The sequence below is a fragment of the Rhinolophus sinicus genome, linkage group LG05, assembly GCF_036562045.2.
Source record: "Rhinolophus sinicus isolate RSC01 linkage group LG05, ASM3656204v1, whole genome shotgun sequence".
NCBI classification, from domain to species: domain Eukaryota; kingdom Metazoa; phylum Chordata; class Mammalia; order Chiroptera; family Rhinolophidae; genus Rhinolophus; species Rhinolophus sinicus.
Genome location: NC_133755.1, coordinates 120,576,994 through 120,593,071, shown reverse-complemented (window position 1 = coordinate 120,593,071; position 16,078 = coordinate 120,576,994). Strand labels below are relative to the sequence as shown.

At 36.4% G+C, this 16,078-nt stretch overlaps 1 protein-coding gene across 6 annotated transcripts in view; it reads left to right on the top strand.

The window, feature by feature from the left end:
- Positions 1-6,749: 6,749 nt before the first annotated feature.
- Positions 6,750-16,078, top strand: part of SNX14 (sorting nexin 14) — a 68,698-nt gene continuing 59,369 nt past the window's right edge. For all 6 annotated transcript variants that reach the window (XM_074333264.1, XM_019743246.2, XM_074333265.1 and 3 more), the window contains exon 1: positions 6,750-7,064. In XM_074333264.1, coding sequence (XP_074189365.1) covers positions 6,865-7,064 — 200 coding nt within the window. In that variant the 5' untranslated portion in view covers positions 6,750-6,864. The remainder of the gene's footprint in view (positions 7,065-16,078) is intronic.

The following is a 16,078-nucleotide window of genomic DNA, read 5'->3' as shown; positions in this document are numbered from 1 at the left end:
CTTTTTTAATGATAATATCTGGACACATACAGACACCAGGAAACTGAAGAGGAAAATAAAGTTTTATTAACTAGCATATCTAGAACCATTCAATTAAAATTGATGGACATAAGACACACTAATCTATTTTGTATTCATAGATCTTTCCCATTGTAATAACGCTGATGTATTTACTTTTCACATAAACAACAAAAGTATAGGTTGTTAAACAATAGGTGCATTAATACAGCCTTCACAGTTTCAATGACAGATACTTTATTTCCCCAATAGTTCTAGGTGAAAAACATATTTTTTTCTTAATCATTGAGGCATTTAGTGAAAGAAACTATATAAAAACAAATATAACCTGTTTGGTCCTGAGTTTTCTTTCCTGTAAAAAGATAAATTCTGATTTCCTCCCCCGCCCTAACATTCTCTGAGATACAGCTTGTGTTTTTTGTAAAATTCTGCCTAGAGGATATTTTGCTTCACTCATACTTTTATTATGAAGGTTAGTTTCACAAAATAATAGGAAATGTTACATTGAGAGACTTCACCTTGTAATACCTTATATGCAAGAACATTTCCTGGTACATTATTTTTCTGATACTTTCGAGGGGGAGAGAGTAGGACAAATATTCCTCTTATAGTTAAGGAAACATTGGAGCCTGAGTATATTCTGAGGAAGAAAATTGTATCAAGCAGTATTCAAGTTATTCCTAAATTACTGTGTTAATATTGCAGTAGATAGGAGTCAACCTGAATAACATAGATGTCAATTAATATGGATCTACTTTTGTGGGTAATAACGGCATTTTTTAATCTTTAGAGTTGGTGTTAATTTGTATCTAGTCTTTTAGTACTGAAATTCTAGGCAAAAATGTTTTATTTGGTATAATGCTAATACACTAATGAACCTGATCAGGAAATAAAAGGCTAAATGATCTGCTAAACCAACCCTAAATTTACTTTTATTGCTAGTAATTCAAATACTTTCTAAAAAATATAGGGCCAGTATATAATCCAAAATAGCATTCACTGTTCTAAGCACCAGCAATCTCTTCCCCCACTCTCCTCAGTAAACTGTCTTTAGGTTGAAACCCCATATATTTCATTATCAGGATAAAATATTGCATCTATTCCTGGGCAGCTTGGTGGTTTTGGAATCACGCTCCTCTTAAGTTGATTTCCCTCTCTTCTCTGTTTTCAAGAGCTGTTCACAAGATACCTCCTGGTAGCTATGATATAAAAATTGTGTTTTTTAAAAACTAATTTCTCTAAGGCAGTTGCTATATTGAATCACTCTACTTGAAAATTTCCCTTGGCACTTTGCTGGTTCTCTAATCGCTGACTCTCTTTTACTTATGTGTCTTTATTTCCCCCGTTTTCCTCTATACTTGTCTCCTTAATCTCATCTACATTCAGATTCGTATCACATCCATGTGGACTCCTATTTAATGTCAGGGCCTAATTGATCTCTGTTATGTGCAGGTGTGCATTTCAGTTGTTTGCTATATACATTAGCGTGCTCTGCTTGTCATCGATTGTGTCCTGTTAACTCTTCTCACATCCAGCTCGCTACATTTGCTCATTTACTGTTAGTGAATAGACCTGAAATGTCCTCTCTATCCAAGTCCTCCCCTCCCCTTTAGGAAGTTCAGGTCTGGCTGAACTTAATATTTACAAATCTAAGGCACTTGCTACATTGAATCACTCTTAATAGTTGCTAAAGACCAGATTTATAAGTGGCACATTTAATTATAATGGCTATGTATAGCTTTAGCGTCTACTACAGCCGTGTCTAATAGAAATAAAATGCAAGCCACATACATAATTTTAAAATTTATGATTTGGCCCAAGCTCATCCTAGCCTTACCTTTTATTGATAACATCTATAAACAAATTGCTTGCCTTGTCTTTCTTTGGCTTACTTCACATGTCTGGTGTCTTAGAGTTCGACCTCACCCCAAACCAACCCGCAGACAAAAATCCTCTTCAGTCAAAATAGTAAGGTCTCCTTGCTGTAAGGGCATTAAGACTATCAACAAAGTATCTCTGAGGAATATCAAAAAGTTCTGACGGTGGCTTTCTGGTGTTTAAATATTAGCTGATTTTTCTTTTTATTCCTTGTGCTATGTAGGTTTGTAACAGATTATTTGAGTCAAAACCCAAAATTTACCAACCTCTGTGTAAGATGACTCCAAGAACGAAAACCATGGTTTTAAGACGTGGCAGTTAAAAATCTGGTATTTCTATGTTTGTAACTGGAAGAATCTTCAGAATTTATATTCATTATTGATTCTACCCTTCAGATTCATTTTCTTTCAGAGGTGTATGTGGTAATTACAATTTCCCATCCTGCACTGTGATCAATAACAATTTCATACACTGTTTTACACAGTGGAAAAAGAGCTATAAAACTGGCAGAGGCTGAATATGTAGCCTTAAACCAATTTTAGTATAATACATGATGTGTTTCCAACGTTTGAAAATCCAGTACATGAAAAAGGACTATTTAGATAGGGATATTTGTTGTTTTCTTAATTCTGAAGCCCTACAAAAATTGCTCCAAACCTGCCATCAGTGGTTCTGTGAGCACTCTTGGAGAAGCTTTCTTCTTAGCCTCAAGAAATAAAAACTGAAAGTTAGTTAATCTTTTTAATTATATGGATTTTTTAAAAGGAACATAGAAGTTACAGAATTGCTCTCTGAACATCTGGGATAGTTCTTAATTATAGTGAATAAAAATATATCTTGAACTTTTAACAAAATTGAAGAGTATACGCTATATGACTTTCTGATAATGCTCAAAATTCCCCTTCAAGGAAAAGGGACATTTCTTGAAGAAAGCAGTTCAGTAGTTCCTTTAACAGGCACTATTTCGAGAGGTTGATACATAGGGATAGGTTGTGGGGAGAAGAGGGTGTTATGAAACATAAATTAAGAATAAAAATAACATGAATGTCACAGAAGGTAAAATATGAACCCTGATGCTTTCAGACATAGGGGAGAAAAACAGGTTTGGAAATGCCAGTCTTCTGCTAGGAGAGCATGCTCCAAAATTACAGGAGGCATCTGAGAGGGAGGGACTGAAATGGCTCTTAGGGGTAGTGTGTACTCATCTTCCTGACACTCATGCCATACAAATAATGGCCCTCAATAGTTAAAACTGGCGTATGTTTAGGGTCATCAGAATTAAGTAGGCCTAATTACTGGTACTCAGGTATTCATCACCATCTTTTCATATTCCTCTACCAATACAAAAAGCAATTTGTGCAATTTGCTGTGGGGGTGGGGTCAGGTTTAATTAGGTAAAAGCATTTTAAATAATCAATATTCCTTAGTACTGCATGACTTCTGGAAAGTGAGGGCAGAGATAAATCTTAATTTTTGTTCAAATTACTACCTTCCCAGAGGACTTTCCAGATCATTATTTGAAAATTTCCCTTTGCCATCACCTGTCATTAAATAACCTCTATTACAGTCCTTATATATAAATATGGCCTGTATTATACATTATTTTTCCTGTGTGACATGTCTCTTGCACTACATTGCAAGCCGTTGGAGGTCAGAAAAGTGCATCTAAATCATACCACATCTAGAACAGTGCCTTACACTTATTTGCTAATTCAATAGTCATTAATAGAGATGTTTTTGTATTGTAGTTTGATGTTTGTGAGCCCTTCAGATAAATGCATTATCAACTATTTTTTATTTTTTAGTTTGAAAATGTACCCCTAGCACATAGGATAATTGTGACATTTATAAAAAATTTACATATTTAATTTTATTGGCTCTCCACAGCTTAGTCTGAACCAGTACTGTCTAATAGAAATATAGTGCAAGCCACATAATTTAAATTTTTCTAGTTGCCACATTACAGAAGTAAATATTTGAGCTTAATATTTTTTTAGCCCACTATTTCCAAAATATTTACCATGTAATCACATTTTAAAACTTGAATTTATGTTCTTATTTTCATGCTAAGTCTTCAAAATCTGGTGTGTATTTAAACTAGACACGTATTAAGTGCTTAGTAGCCAGATAATGGCTAGTGTCTACTGTATTGGACAGTGCAGGTCTAGAGCTTTAGTGCAGGCAATAAAGATCTTTGGATCTGTTTCCTATAAGGTAACAGCTTTGATTTCATACCATTGTCATTTTAGGTTATAATCCAAATAAAGCTATTTGGTTTGGGTGGTTTTTGTCATGTTCATAAATCCATAAAATAGAAACCTTTTTGTATTAAGCATTGTACAAAGACATTTAGTAGGCACTTTCCGTCCAATATAATCTCTAAAATTTACAAAGAAGATATCCCTTCATAAGTTTTAGAGTTGAGGTTGCAGGGGATGAGATAGATCAAGTTAACCTTGCTCAATGAAATATTGCTAGTAGAAAGGAGCTGGTTTCAGAACCAGGTTGATTGTGTATATCCCAAATCCCCACTAGACGTTCAAAATTTAATAAATTGGAAAAAATATTTCAAGATCTGTGTGTTACAGTGGATATTAGACCATAACATTAAAGAGAAAACATTTAATGAAGTTTGATTTCATTAAATGATGTTTGTATCAACAGGAAAATATTTTTCTTTAGGTGTGGATTTTAAAGAATTTTCTTATGGCAGAAATTTTTCTCCTTTTCTGAGCATAAGAGTATTATGAAAACTTAAATTGCCTATTGTCTAGTAAGCTTATTCAAATTACCTCTGCTAAGAAAATCATAGAAGTCATAATCAAAAGAAGTCATAATTGGATGTTGTAAATATGTCTTAATTTGAACTGAACAGGAAACATTTGATCTTGAAAATGTCCAGGCTCTCAGTGAAAAGTTGAACAATAATTTTAGAATAGGCCTTTAAGGAAGCAAAATTTTTAAACAGTAAAAAGACTAGCAATATAACTTTACAGACAAGTTTAATAAAGTAACACCCAATTATAAAGTACTCAAGTCCATAGTAGACACTTGACACATGTAGATTAATTCAACATACACCTTTGATTTGTACTTCAGTATAGCCCTAGAATGTTCAAATAAATGATAATTCAAAGACGCTAAACAAAAAAATGGCTGCAAAAGTGAAATTAATAAGTGTTTAATTAAATATGTACCTCAAAACGTTTTTAAAAAGCACTAAGTTTCCTAATGATGTTACACTGTAGTCTAAATGATTTAATCAGAAATGGTACAGCATGAGTATATTTGTGATGTTAATTTAAACATACCTAATGATGAGGATCAGTGAAATGGATACCTTTATATACCACTAGAATTGGACAATCATTCTAGAAAAATTTGACAGTATGTTACAATGTTCTTATCCTTTGATCCTGCAATTGTATTGATGTTGATCCTAAAGAAATTATTACCATGTTTCCCCCAAAATAAGACCTAGCCGGACAATCAGCTCTAATGCGTCTTTTGGAGCAAAAATTAATATAAGACCTGGTATTATACCCGGTATTATATATTATTAAATATTTTATTATATATTATACCCGGTCTTATAGTAAAATAAGACGGTTTTATATTAATTTTTGCTCCAAAAGACGCATTAGAGCTGATTGTCCGGATAGGTCTTATTTTCGGGGAAACACGGTAGAAACGTATAGATTTGTTATCAAGGGTGGTAATTAAAGAAATTAAATAATTAGCATTAATAGAATAGTTAAAGGTACATTCTGACGGAAAATAATGCATCATTAAAGATCCATGTATTCGGAATAATAACATGGGAAAACATTAATGAAATTATACATATACCATATTTTGTTTCTTTCTTAAATCATTTCTGAACATGTCTGTCTCCTGCGCTTTGGAGGAGTAAGATTCTAGGGAGGAGAAATATGACAGGTAGCATGAGCAAACCAGCTCTGGGGTTGGAGCAAGTTGCTCTCCACCTCAGTAATCAAGCTGTAAAATGGGAGAAACCATAGTACCTACATCATGAGGTGAATGTGTGAAGGTTAAATGAAAGTGTTTAGCGCGCCGCCCAAATAAATTTTACTTAAGATAATATATTCCTGCATCTCTCAAGAGTAGCAGATAATACAGATTAAAATTTAGGAATGTGATTACGCTTAGTTAAAGCGAAAGCCCCACGATATTGCACAAGAGGTATTTAATCTGTCAACCCGCCTCATTCAAACACTTGGATTTTGGTTAGGACCTCGGGGCTGTCAAGAACTGATGTGGACCTCGCCTTGAGCGAGCAAAAGATGCTCTCTAGCAGGGGTTGCGGCTCGGTGGGTTTGACTATTCCGTAATCCACCGATGTATACCCGTGGCCCGCGCAAAACTAGGACTCAGAGGCGTCCCTCCCTGCTCTCCCTTGGGCTTTCTGCAAAACTTAGACCTGTCCGCTATTTCCGCGCTGAGCCTACACGGTGAGAAGGGAGGCTTGGAAAGTGGCAGGGGGCACGACCACGCGCTCCAGCCCTTCGCGGGCTCGCATTCAAAGACTACAGTCCCCAACGGACCCTGCGAGCTCGGGGTGTCTCGCAGGCAGGGCCTTGCAGCTGCGGGGGCTGTAGTTTCTCCTGGGTTCCGACACAAACCTTTTTCTCCTCCGCAATACAGGCGGTGGGTGCTACGGCTTTCCCCGGATTTCCGAAAAGGGGGCGGGAGATCACCGGTACAGCAGGCTCATCCGTGGGAGGCCGCCGAGCGGCTCTGGCCCGCGAAGGCGGAGCGGCGGAGCGCGAGGGCTCTGGCGCGGGATGACGACCTCTGGCACGTACTACGGTCGTCCTCCTGGCCCGCGGCCGCGCACGCGCGGCGGGAACCTTGGGCGGGGCTTTGGGCGGCAGCAGCCGGCGGACAGTCCGCCTGTGGGCGGCTGAGTCGGCCCGCGGGGCTGGCAGGCGGAGATGCAGCAAGTTCATGAGGATCGTCTCGATCTCAGCCTCAGTTTGTAGAGCAGCTTTAGTTACGCCGGCGGAAATGGTGCCCTGGGTGCGGACGATGGGGGAGAAGCTGAAGCAGCGGCTGCGGCTGGACGTAGGACGCGAGATCTGCCGCCAGTACCCGCTGTTCTGCTTCCTGCTGCTCTGCCTCAGCGCCGCCTCCCTGCTCCTCAACAGGTAAACTCGCATCGCTGAGCCAGCCGGGCGGCGGGCGGCTTCTCCCCAAAACCTGGGCCGCACACCGGTGTAGCTTACCTTTGTGGATGCCGCCTGGGCCGCCCAGCCGCGGAATTTGGGGCAGGCTGCGGGGCCTCTGGGGAGAGTGGCCTCGGAGAGCTTGGCCGAACGTCGGGGCCCGGAAGTGCGGCTGAAGGGTCGGGTTCAAGTGCCCCCTTTCCTCAGGCCTCTGCTGCTAAGCCAGCCGGCGGCGATTCTTATCTATTCATCCATTTCATAAAACTGGTCTTCCGTCATAAGTGCTTTTCAGAGGACTGAAAGAAATCTTCATGTCCAGACCAATCTGAGGCCGTCCGGGGCGGTCCAGTCAGCTGACAGAGGAGGGTTCAAGGTCCTGTCGCAGCCGCGGTTTTCGGCACACTCCCCTCGCTCGGTGCGCGCGCACACACACGCACAAGCACGCAGTCTGACAGCTCAAGCTGTCCCGCAGTGTTGTTGGTTAAGCGGGTGGTTAGAAAGATTTGTTGCACCGACGCTAGAAAGCAAATTACTACTCTTCTCAACATCTGTATAATAGTCTTAAAGGGAAGACCGAAACTTAAAACTGGTCAATTCAGTTGACGTTTTGAAATCCGAAGGTTCTGCCCCTGAAGTAAACTTGTAGATTTCCTTCAATTTTGCTAGTTTTAGAAATGGTAGCGATGAAATAGGCAGTAGAGGAGAACTTTTCCTTTAAAATTATTTCTAGTTTTGCTTTTGGTGGAAAGACGTCTGAGACAGTTGTTAGTGACAGCAGCGGCATGGTGTTTTCTCTTATGTTTTGAACATGCAATCATTCTTACTACTTTATCTTGCAATAGTTGATCCCCAAGGATTGGAACGGGAAAGCAGTCAGACGGAATTTGGTAACTTAATTTTGCCCTAAGGTTAACGATTTCTTGTGACTGTTGAAATTGGGTTTCTTCCCTAGCCGCTTTGCTTTCTTGTTAGTTGATTCTGGGTTTATATAATATTAGGTTTAATAAATAGCGATTGGTATTTTACTGAAAACTGCTTTGAAGTGGAACCCTTAACAGAGTGCAAAGTAATTATTAAGCAATTACTTGCTTTTTGTCATCTGGAAGGTATTTCAAGCTAGACTAACAGGTTTAATATGAAAGATACGAAAACTTTGTATGATTATTAAATTTTGTCCAGGGATTTACCTATATCTCCTTTAGGAGTCGGGTCATTTTAGGTCTCTAAGGTAGGACAACCATATAGGAGCAGGTTGAACTAGATTCTGAGGTTGCCTACCTTAACATAGTTTTCAATGTTGTTAAGAATTCCTAAGGATACTATCTAATTTGTATACCATATGATCTGTACCCTGAATTATGCAAAGAAAGAAGGAAATAACACTTGACTGTTATCTCTGAGTGGTTGGGTTTATGACTGAAATTGCTTTTGCATACATTTTTTGGTATTTTTGCCTTTGTTACTGTTATAATCAGCAAAAGTGCTTTTAAACATTAGTCTCGAGTAAAAGTATGGTTAGGTACCCTTTTTCCAGGAAAAAGCTTTTGAAGGTGTAGAACAGTGTATATAGTATACTTTTCAGTGTATTGTATGATTTTCTGTAAATTATGTGTGCATTCACAGGTGCATACAGTCACGTACCCTTATGTATGCTTAGACTATCTCTGGAAGATTGTTATACAAGAAAACACGGTCCCTTCTGGGAATGGAGAAGTGTTAGGCATATGTATTCAGAAATTTAAAAAATATGTATGTATATGTAATATATAAAAACATTTGAGGCATAATGATGGAAATAGAAGAAATGGGAAGATATCCTCAATAAGTGCTTTGAATAAATGATTTCTATACAGGCATTTCACCAGTTAATTTTTAGAAATAACTTTAAAAGAAATTTTCAGTTTAAAATCTTTATTGGTTAGTATGAAGATTTGAAGCTTTCCCTCTATATGGTTAAACTTAGAATAATATCCTGTTTCGAAAATTTTTTTCTTATAGTTTTGAAACTCCTAAAGATCTTTCAAGGTGTAATTTAGCATATACATTTTTCTTTCAGTGTGAATGAAGATTATGAATCTTATCTGTGGAGCAATAAATGGATATAACCTTTGGACTAGTGTGATTTGTGGAAAGAGTAGAGTAACATACTTTATATATTTCAAATTATTTATGATCTCACCTTTATCGTATTGTTAAGACAAATTAGGAGCATATTTACAATTATATAGATTTGTTTATTTGCCAATCATAGTGTTGAGTATTTGAATGTTAGAATAAGGAATATTTTAAGTTAATCCCAATAATAATGGTAATAGTAGTAATTAATAGCTAACACTTTGTGACTGCTTCATTTGGTCCAGGTATTGTGAGTTTTCATTTATTATTGAGGCATTTTGTTGTGGTTGAAAGTTTTGAATCTGAAGCTTGACTGTAAGAATTTGATTCTGACTCTTCCATTTACCAATTATGTGAATTTGGATAAGTGATCTAAGTACCTACGTTATATGGTTATTTTGATGATTAAATGGGTAAATACATGGAAAGTGCTTAGAATGGTGCTGAATACATAGAATGTGCTCTCATTAAATGTTAGCAGTTATTTTTCTCTCATATGTCCTCACAACACTGTAAGGTAGGTACTATTATTAGCCTGTTTTTTTACATATAACTTACAGAAAAGTGCATAATACATCATTAATTGATTAGCTCTGTGAATTTTAAATATGGCTCATCATGTAACCAACACCCAGATCAAGATGTAAAATATTTCTAGCACCCCACTAAGCTCCCTTGTTAATAATCTTTTCAATAACAATATATCAGTTTTGCTTGTTTCTGAATTTCATGTAAACGGAATCATATGGTTTTCTTGTATCTGGTTTTCTCTCAACTCTGTTTTTGAGATTTATCCATATTTTTGCATACATATATCAGTAGTTTATTCTCTTTTGTTATTGTGTAGTAATCCATTGGGATTAGGCCACACTTTGTTTATTCATTCTGTTGAAGGGCAGTGTAGTTGTTTACAGTTTTGGGCTATTATGAATAATGCTGCTGTGAATATTCTTATATATATTTCTTTTGATAGACACATACACTTATTTCTTTTGGGTTTATGCCCATGAATAGAAATGCTTAGTTATAAGCATTTGTTTAACTTAAGTAGATACTGCCAGACAGTTTTCCAGAGTGGTTGTAACACTTTACACTCTCTCCAGAAATGTTTGACAGTTCTGTCAGATACTGTCTGCAGGTTTAATTTAGCTGTTTTAGTGAGTGTAGAGTGGTACCTCATGGTAGTTTTAATTTGCAATTCCTTGGTGGTTATTAGCTCATTTTACAAATGAGCAAACTGAAGCTCAGAGTTGTTAAGTAACTTGTTCAGGCTCATAGATAGTAAGTAGCAGAATGGGATTCTAATGCAGGTCATTCTGATTCAGAAGCCCAAGTTTTTAAAAATTACGGTAGAAAGATATTACTATGAATATACCAGTTATTGTTGATTTTCTAAGTAACATTGATTCATGCAAATTGTAAAGAAGTCAGAAATATAGACAAATATAAAGATGTTAAAAATCACTTGTAAATTACTATTCATATATGCTAATAACAGTAGTGTTGTTAGCATTCTAATCACTTTTACCTAAAATTTTATAATTTTATTATATTAATTGAGATTGTTCTGTGTATATGGCCTTCTTCTATATATGGTGCCTGCTTTTTAATGTGTTTTATTGTTATTTATTTTTAAATTACCATAATTGTCTTACATACACTTAACTTAGTATGTGACAAGCTTTTAGCACTTCTATGAACTTATTTAGTCATCATAACAACCCTATGAGTTAGGAATTACTATTAGCCCTTTTTTTTTTTTAAGATTTTATTGGGGGAGGAGAACAGGACTTTAGTGGGGAACAGTGTGTACTTCCAGGACTTTTTCCCAAGTCAAATTGTTGTCCTTTCAATCTTAGCTGTGGAGGGTGCCGTACAGCTTCAAGTTGTCCTTTCAATCTTAGTTGTGGAGGGTGCCGTTCAGCTTCAAGTTGTTGTCCTTTCAGTCTTAGTTGTGGAGGGCGCAGCTCAGCTCCAGGTCCATTTGCTGTTGGTAGTTGCAGGGGGCGCTGCCCACCATCCCTTGCTGGAGTTGAGGAATTGAACTGGCAACCTTGTGGTTGAGAGCCCACTGGCCCATGTGGGAATCGAACCTGCAGCCTTCGGAGTTAGGAGCGTGGAGCTCTAACTGCCTGAGCCACTGGGCCGGCCCTATTAGCCCATTTTTATAGAGGACCAAACAAGAGTCAGAGAGGTTAATTAATCTGCATTGTGTCAAAGCCAGAATTCAAATCCAGACAGTTAGACTCTATGACATCATATGTTTTGTTCCCAAATTTCATGGGTCTTTCACTCTATGTTCTGTTTCTTTCGTCTATTTTTCTCTTCCTATAACAGTACCAGATTTTTAAAAACACTAGTATTATAGTTTTGTAGTGTGTTTTTATATCTGCTAGGACAAATTCTCCTTCTTGGCCCATCTTTTCCAAAGTTGATGCAGCTCTTTCTGAGCCTTTATTTTCCGTCTGCATTTTCAAATGAATATGTCAGATTTCTAAAAAGATTGAACTGGACTTTTGATTGTGATTTCTGTTTTGTTTATATATTGTCACATAACAAACCATCCCCAAATATTAGTGGTTTAAGGCAACAACAGCATTTAATTTGCTCACGGAAATGTTGGTTTGTTCATTCACAAGTGTGACAGTTGATGCTGGTTGTTGGCTATCATCTTAGCTGGACTTTAGGCCAGAACATATACATATGGCCTTTGCATGTGGCTTTTTTCCCACTGTGGTGCTGGGTTACAAAGGTGAGCATCCTAAGAAAGAGAGCCTAGTGGGAGCCAGGTCCTTTTTATGGCCTAGTCTTGGAAGTTAGCTTTACTTCTGCCACATGTTATTGGTTAGAAGTGAATTATTAAGGCTAACCCCCATTCGGGGTCAGGGGGGCATGCGGGAGGAAATTAGGCTCCTGCGTTTGATGTGAAGTGTCAAAGAATTTGCAATAATATTTAATACCACTGCAGTTTTATTTAATTTGTAAATTAATCTGGATAGGATTGATACCATTACTATATTTAATGGTTTCATCCATGAACATACATATCTCTCCATTCATTCATTCTACTATTATGTCCTTTTAATGTTTTTTTTTTCATTAAAATACTTTATTATGGAAAATTTCAAATATATAGAAAATAAAAATAGAATAGTATAATAAAACTTGCAAGTACCTATCACGTAGCTTCAGAAATTATCAGATCAGAGTCAAATATCCCCTTTCCCCCAATTATTTTGAAAGAAATCCCATATGACATGTCTTATCTATAAATATTAGACAACTCTAATAGATGAGTTCTTTTTCTCTTACATAACCACAGTACTATTTCACATTAAAAAAACAACTAAATTTCCTTTTTTTTTTAATTTTTATTTATTTTAAGTGTGTTTTTCCAGGACCCATCAGCTCCAAGTCAGTAGTTGTTTCAATCTAATTGTGGAGGGTGCAGCTCACAGTGGCCCATGTGGGGATCGAACTGGCAACCTTGTTGTTAAGAGCACCGCGCTCTAACCAACTGAGCTAACCAGCTGCCCCAACTAAATTTAACATCATCAACTGAACATCATCATTCAGTATTAAGATTTCCCTCAATTTCTTAGAACTTCCCCCCCCAACATTTTTTGATGGAAAAGCTTTAAACATATAGCACTGTTGAAATTTATAGTAGATGGCCAATTATGTATTGCCTAGATTTTACCATTAATATTTTTCTTATTTACACATGTTTTATCATGTGTCTGTTTACATGTGTCTCTTTACTACTCCGTCCACAATGTATCTTATTTATAAACAGGTTTTTAAGTTAGTTAAATTAAGATCCAAATACAACTTTTTAATCTGAAAGTTGCCTGACCCCACCTCCCTTTTTTTTAACCTTGCAGTTTAGTTAAGAAATGGCCATTTGTTCTGTAGAGTTTTCCACAGTCTGGCTTTTGCTGATTGCATCTCTGTTGTGTTTTTGGACATGTTCCCTCTGGGTTCCTTGTGAACTAGTAGTTAGGTCAAAAACCTTCATTGTTTTGATTTTTTTCTCCTTTAGTCCATGATGGTATAGATTTAAAGATAATGAACTGTTAAAAAATATACCTTTTGATGTATTATTTATTTTCTGATATACTGATAGATTTAGTAAACTAATATTTTACTTAGTTCTTCATATCTATATTCATAAGTAAAATAGACCTAGTGATTTGCTTATAATGTCTTCATCTGATTTGGGTGTTAAATTTATATTAGCAACCTTTTCAACCTTTTCAATTAGCAACCTTTCTCATTTTTCTTTCCCAGAGCACTCTGTGTAAAATAGGCATTACCTGTTTCATGAAAGTTTGTTAAAACCATTTGGGCCAGGGGCCTTTTTGTGCAGCCAAATCTCTGATTACTGTTTTAATTCTTTTAATGATAATAGGTCTGTTCAAGTTATCTAGTTCTGCACTTACTAATTTCTAGCATTTGTCTTTTTAAGAAAATTTATGTTCTATAGGTTATCCGATTTATGAACATGTAGTTATTCATAGTCTTACTCTTCATTTCAGTTATAGCTGTGCTTATTTCTTTTTCACTCTGTATTTTGTATACTTGTATTCTCTGTTTTTTTAATTCCTTGATCTGTCTTGCTAAAACTTTTTAAATCAACTTTTGATTTTGAAAATTTCTAAGCATACATAGAAAAAAAGACAGAGAACTCCAAACCTCCATAACTCAAACAGCCATCAGTATTTTGCATATTTTTAAAAAATCTAACCACCTCCTTTTCAAGTCACTTCTACACAAAACCATAACCTTACAAAATTAGCAGTTGATTAATATCATATAATAACCAGTCCATAATCAAATGTTCCTAATTGTGTAAAAATTTGTAGCACATTTGTTCTAATTAGGATCCAAACTAGGTCCACTCACTGTATATGACTACTACATTTCTTAAGCTTTTGTAAATCTCTGCTAATCTAGAACAAGAGTTGGCAAACTTTTTCTGTAGTGTCAGATAGTAAATATTTTAGGTTTTGTGGTCTACATCAGGCCTCTGCCCCATGTTCTTATTTATTTATTTTTCCAATTTTTTTAAAGGTTTTTATTAAAAATATAGCTAACATACAATATTATTAGTTTCAGGTATACACCATAGTTATTCAACATTTATATAAATAAAGAAATGATGAGCACAATAAGTCCAGCAACCACCTGACACTGTACCATGCTATCACAATATTATTGTCTATATTCCCCATGCTGTACATTACATCCCCATGACTTACTTGTTTCACATCTGGAAATTTGAACCCCTTCACCTTTAACCCCCCTTTAAAAATTTTTAAATTACAGTTGATGTTCAATATTATTTTTTATTAATTTCAGGTGTACAGCATAGTGGTTAGACATTTGTATAATTTAAGGAGTGATCCCCTTGACGAGTCTAGTACCCACCTGGTATTATACTTAGTTATTACCACATTGTTGATTATATTCCCTATGCTTCACTTTACATCCCCATGAGTATTTTGTAACTACCAATTTGTATTTCTTAATCCCTTCACCTTTTTCACCCTGTCCCCCAACCTCCCTTTCATCTACAACCCCAATAAATCTGACACTATACATAGTTATTACAATATTATTGACTATGTTCATTCTGTTATACCCTATATCCCCATGATTACTTTGTAACAACCAATTTGTGCTTCTTAATCCCTTCCCCTGTTTCATCCATCCCTCTAACCCCCCTCCCATTTGGCAACCATCAAAATGTTCTCTGTATGAGTTTGTTTCTGTTTTGTTTATTTGTGTATTTTGTTCTTTAGATTCCACATATACGTGAAATCACATTGCATCTGTCTTTGTCTGTCTGAAATACTTCACTCAGCATAATACCCTCCAGGTCCATCCATGCTGCCGCAGGGGCGAGAACCCATTCCCTTTCATGGCTGAGCAATATTCCATTGTACATATGTACCACCTCCTCTTTATCCATTCATCCATCAATGGAAATCCAGGCTGTCTCCACATCTTGGCCATTGTAAACAATCCTCAACGAACATATGGATGCACATGTCCTCTCGAAGTAGCATTTTGTGTTTTTCAGTTAAATAACCAAAAGTGGGATTACTGGGTTCTTCTTTGTCTTTTCTTATAGCGTTTGTTTTAAACTCTTTTTGGTCTAGTATATGTATTGCTACCCCAGTGTTTTTTCTTTCGTTTCCATTTTCATGAACTATCTTTTTCCATCCCTTTACTTTGAGTCTGTGTGTGTCTTTTGATCGTAAGTGAGCCTCTTGTAGGCAGCTTATGTAGTAAGGGTTTTGTTTTCTTATCCATTCAGTTTTCTATGTCTTTTGATTGGAGCATTTAATCCATTTACATTGAAAGTTATTGTTGATACATATATAGCTGTTGCCATTTTTATCATAATTTTGATTTTTCCCCCCATCTTAAAGAAGTCCCTCTAACATCCCTTGTAATAGTGGTTTGGTGGTGACAGACTCCTTTAGCTTTTTCTTGTCTGGGAAGCTCTTTATCTGTCCTTCAATTTTAAATGATAGTCTTGCTGAGTAGAGTAGTCTTGGTTGTAGATCCTTGCTTTTCATCACATTGAATATTTCGTGCCAGTTCCTTCTGGCCTGCAAATTTTCTGTTGAGAAATCAGCTGACAATCTTATGGGTACTCCCATATAAGTAATTAGTTGCCTTTCTCTTGCTGCTTTTAGGATTCTCTCTTTGTCTTAATCTTTGCCATTTTATTATAATGTGTCTTGTTGTGGGCTTTTTGGGTTTATCTTGTTTGGGATTCTGCACTTCCTGGGCTTGTGTGTCTATTTCCTTTGCCAGATTAGAAAAGTGTTCAGTCATTATTTCTTTAAATAGGTTCTCAATCTCTTGCT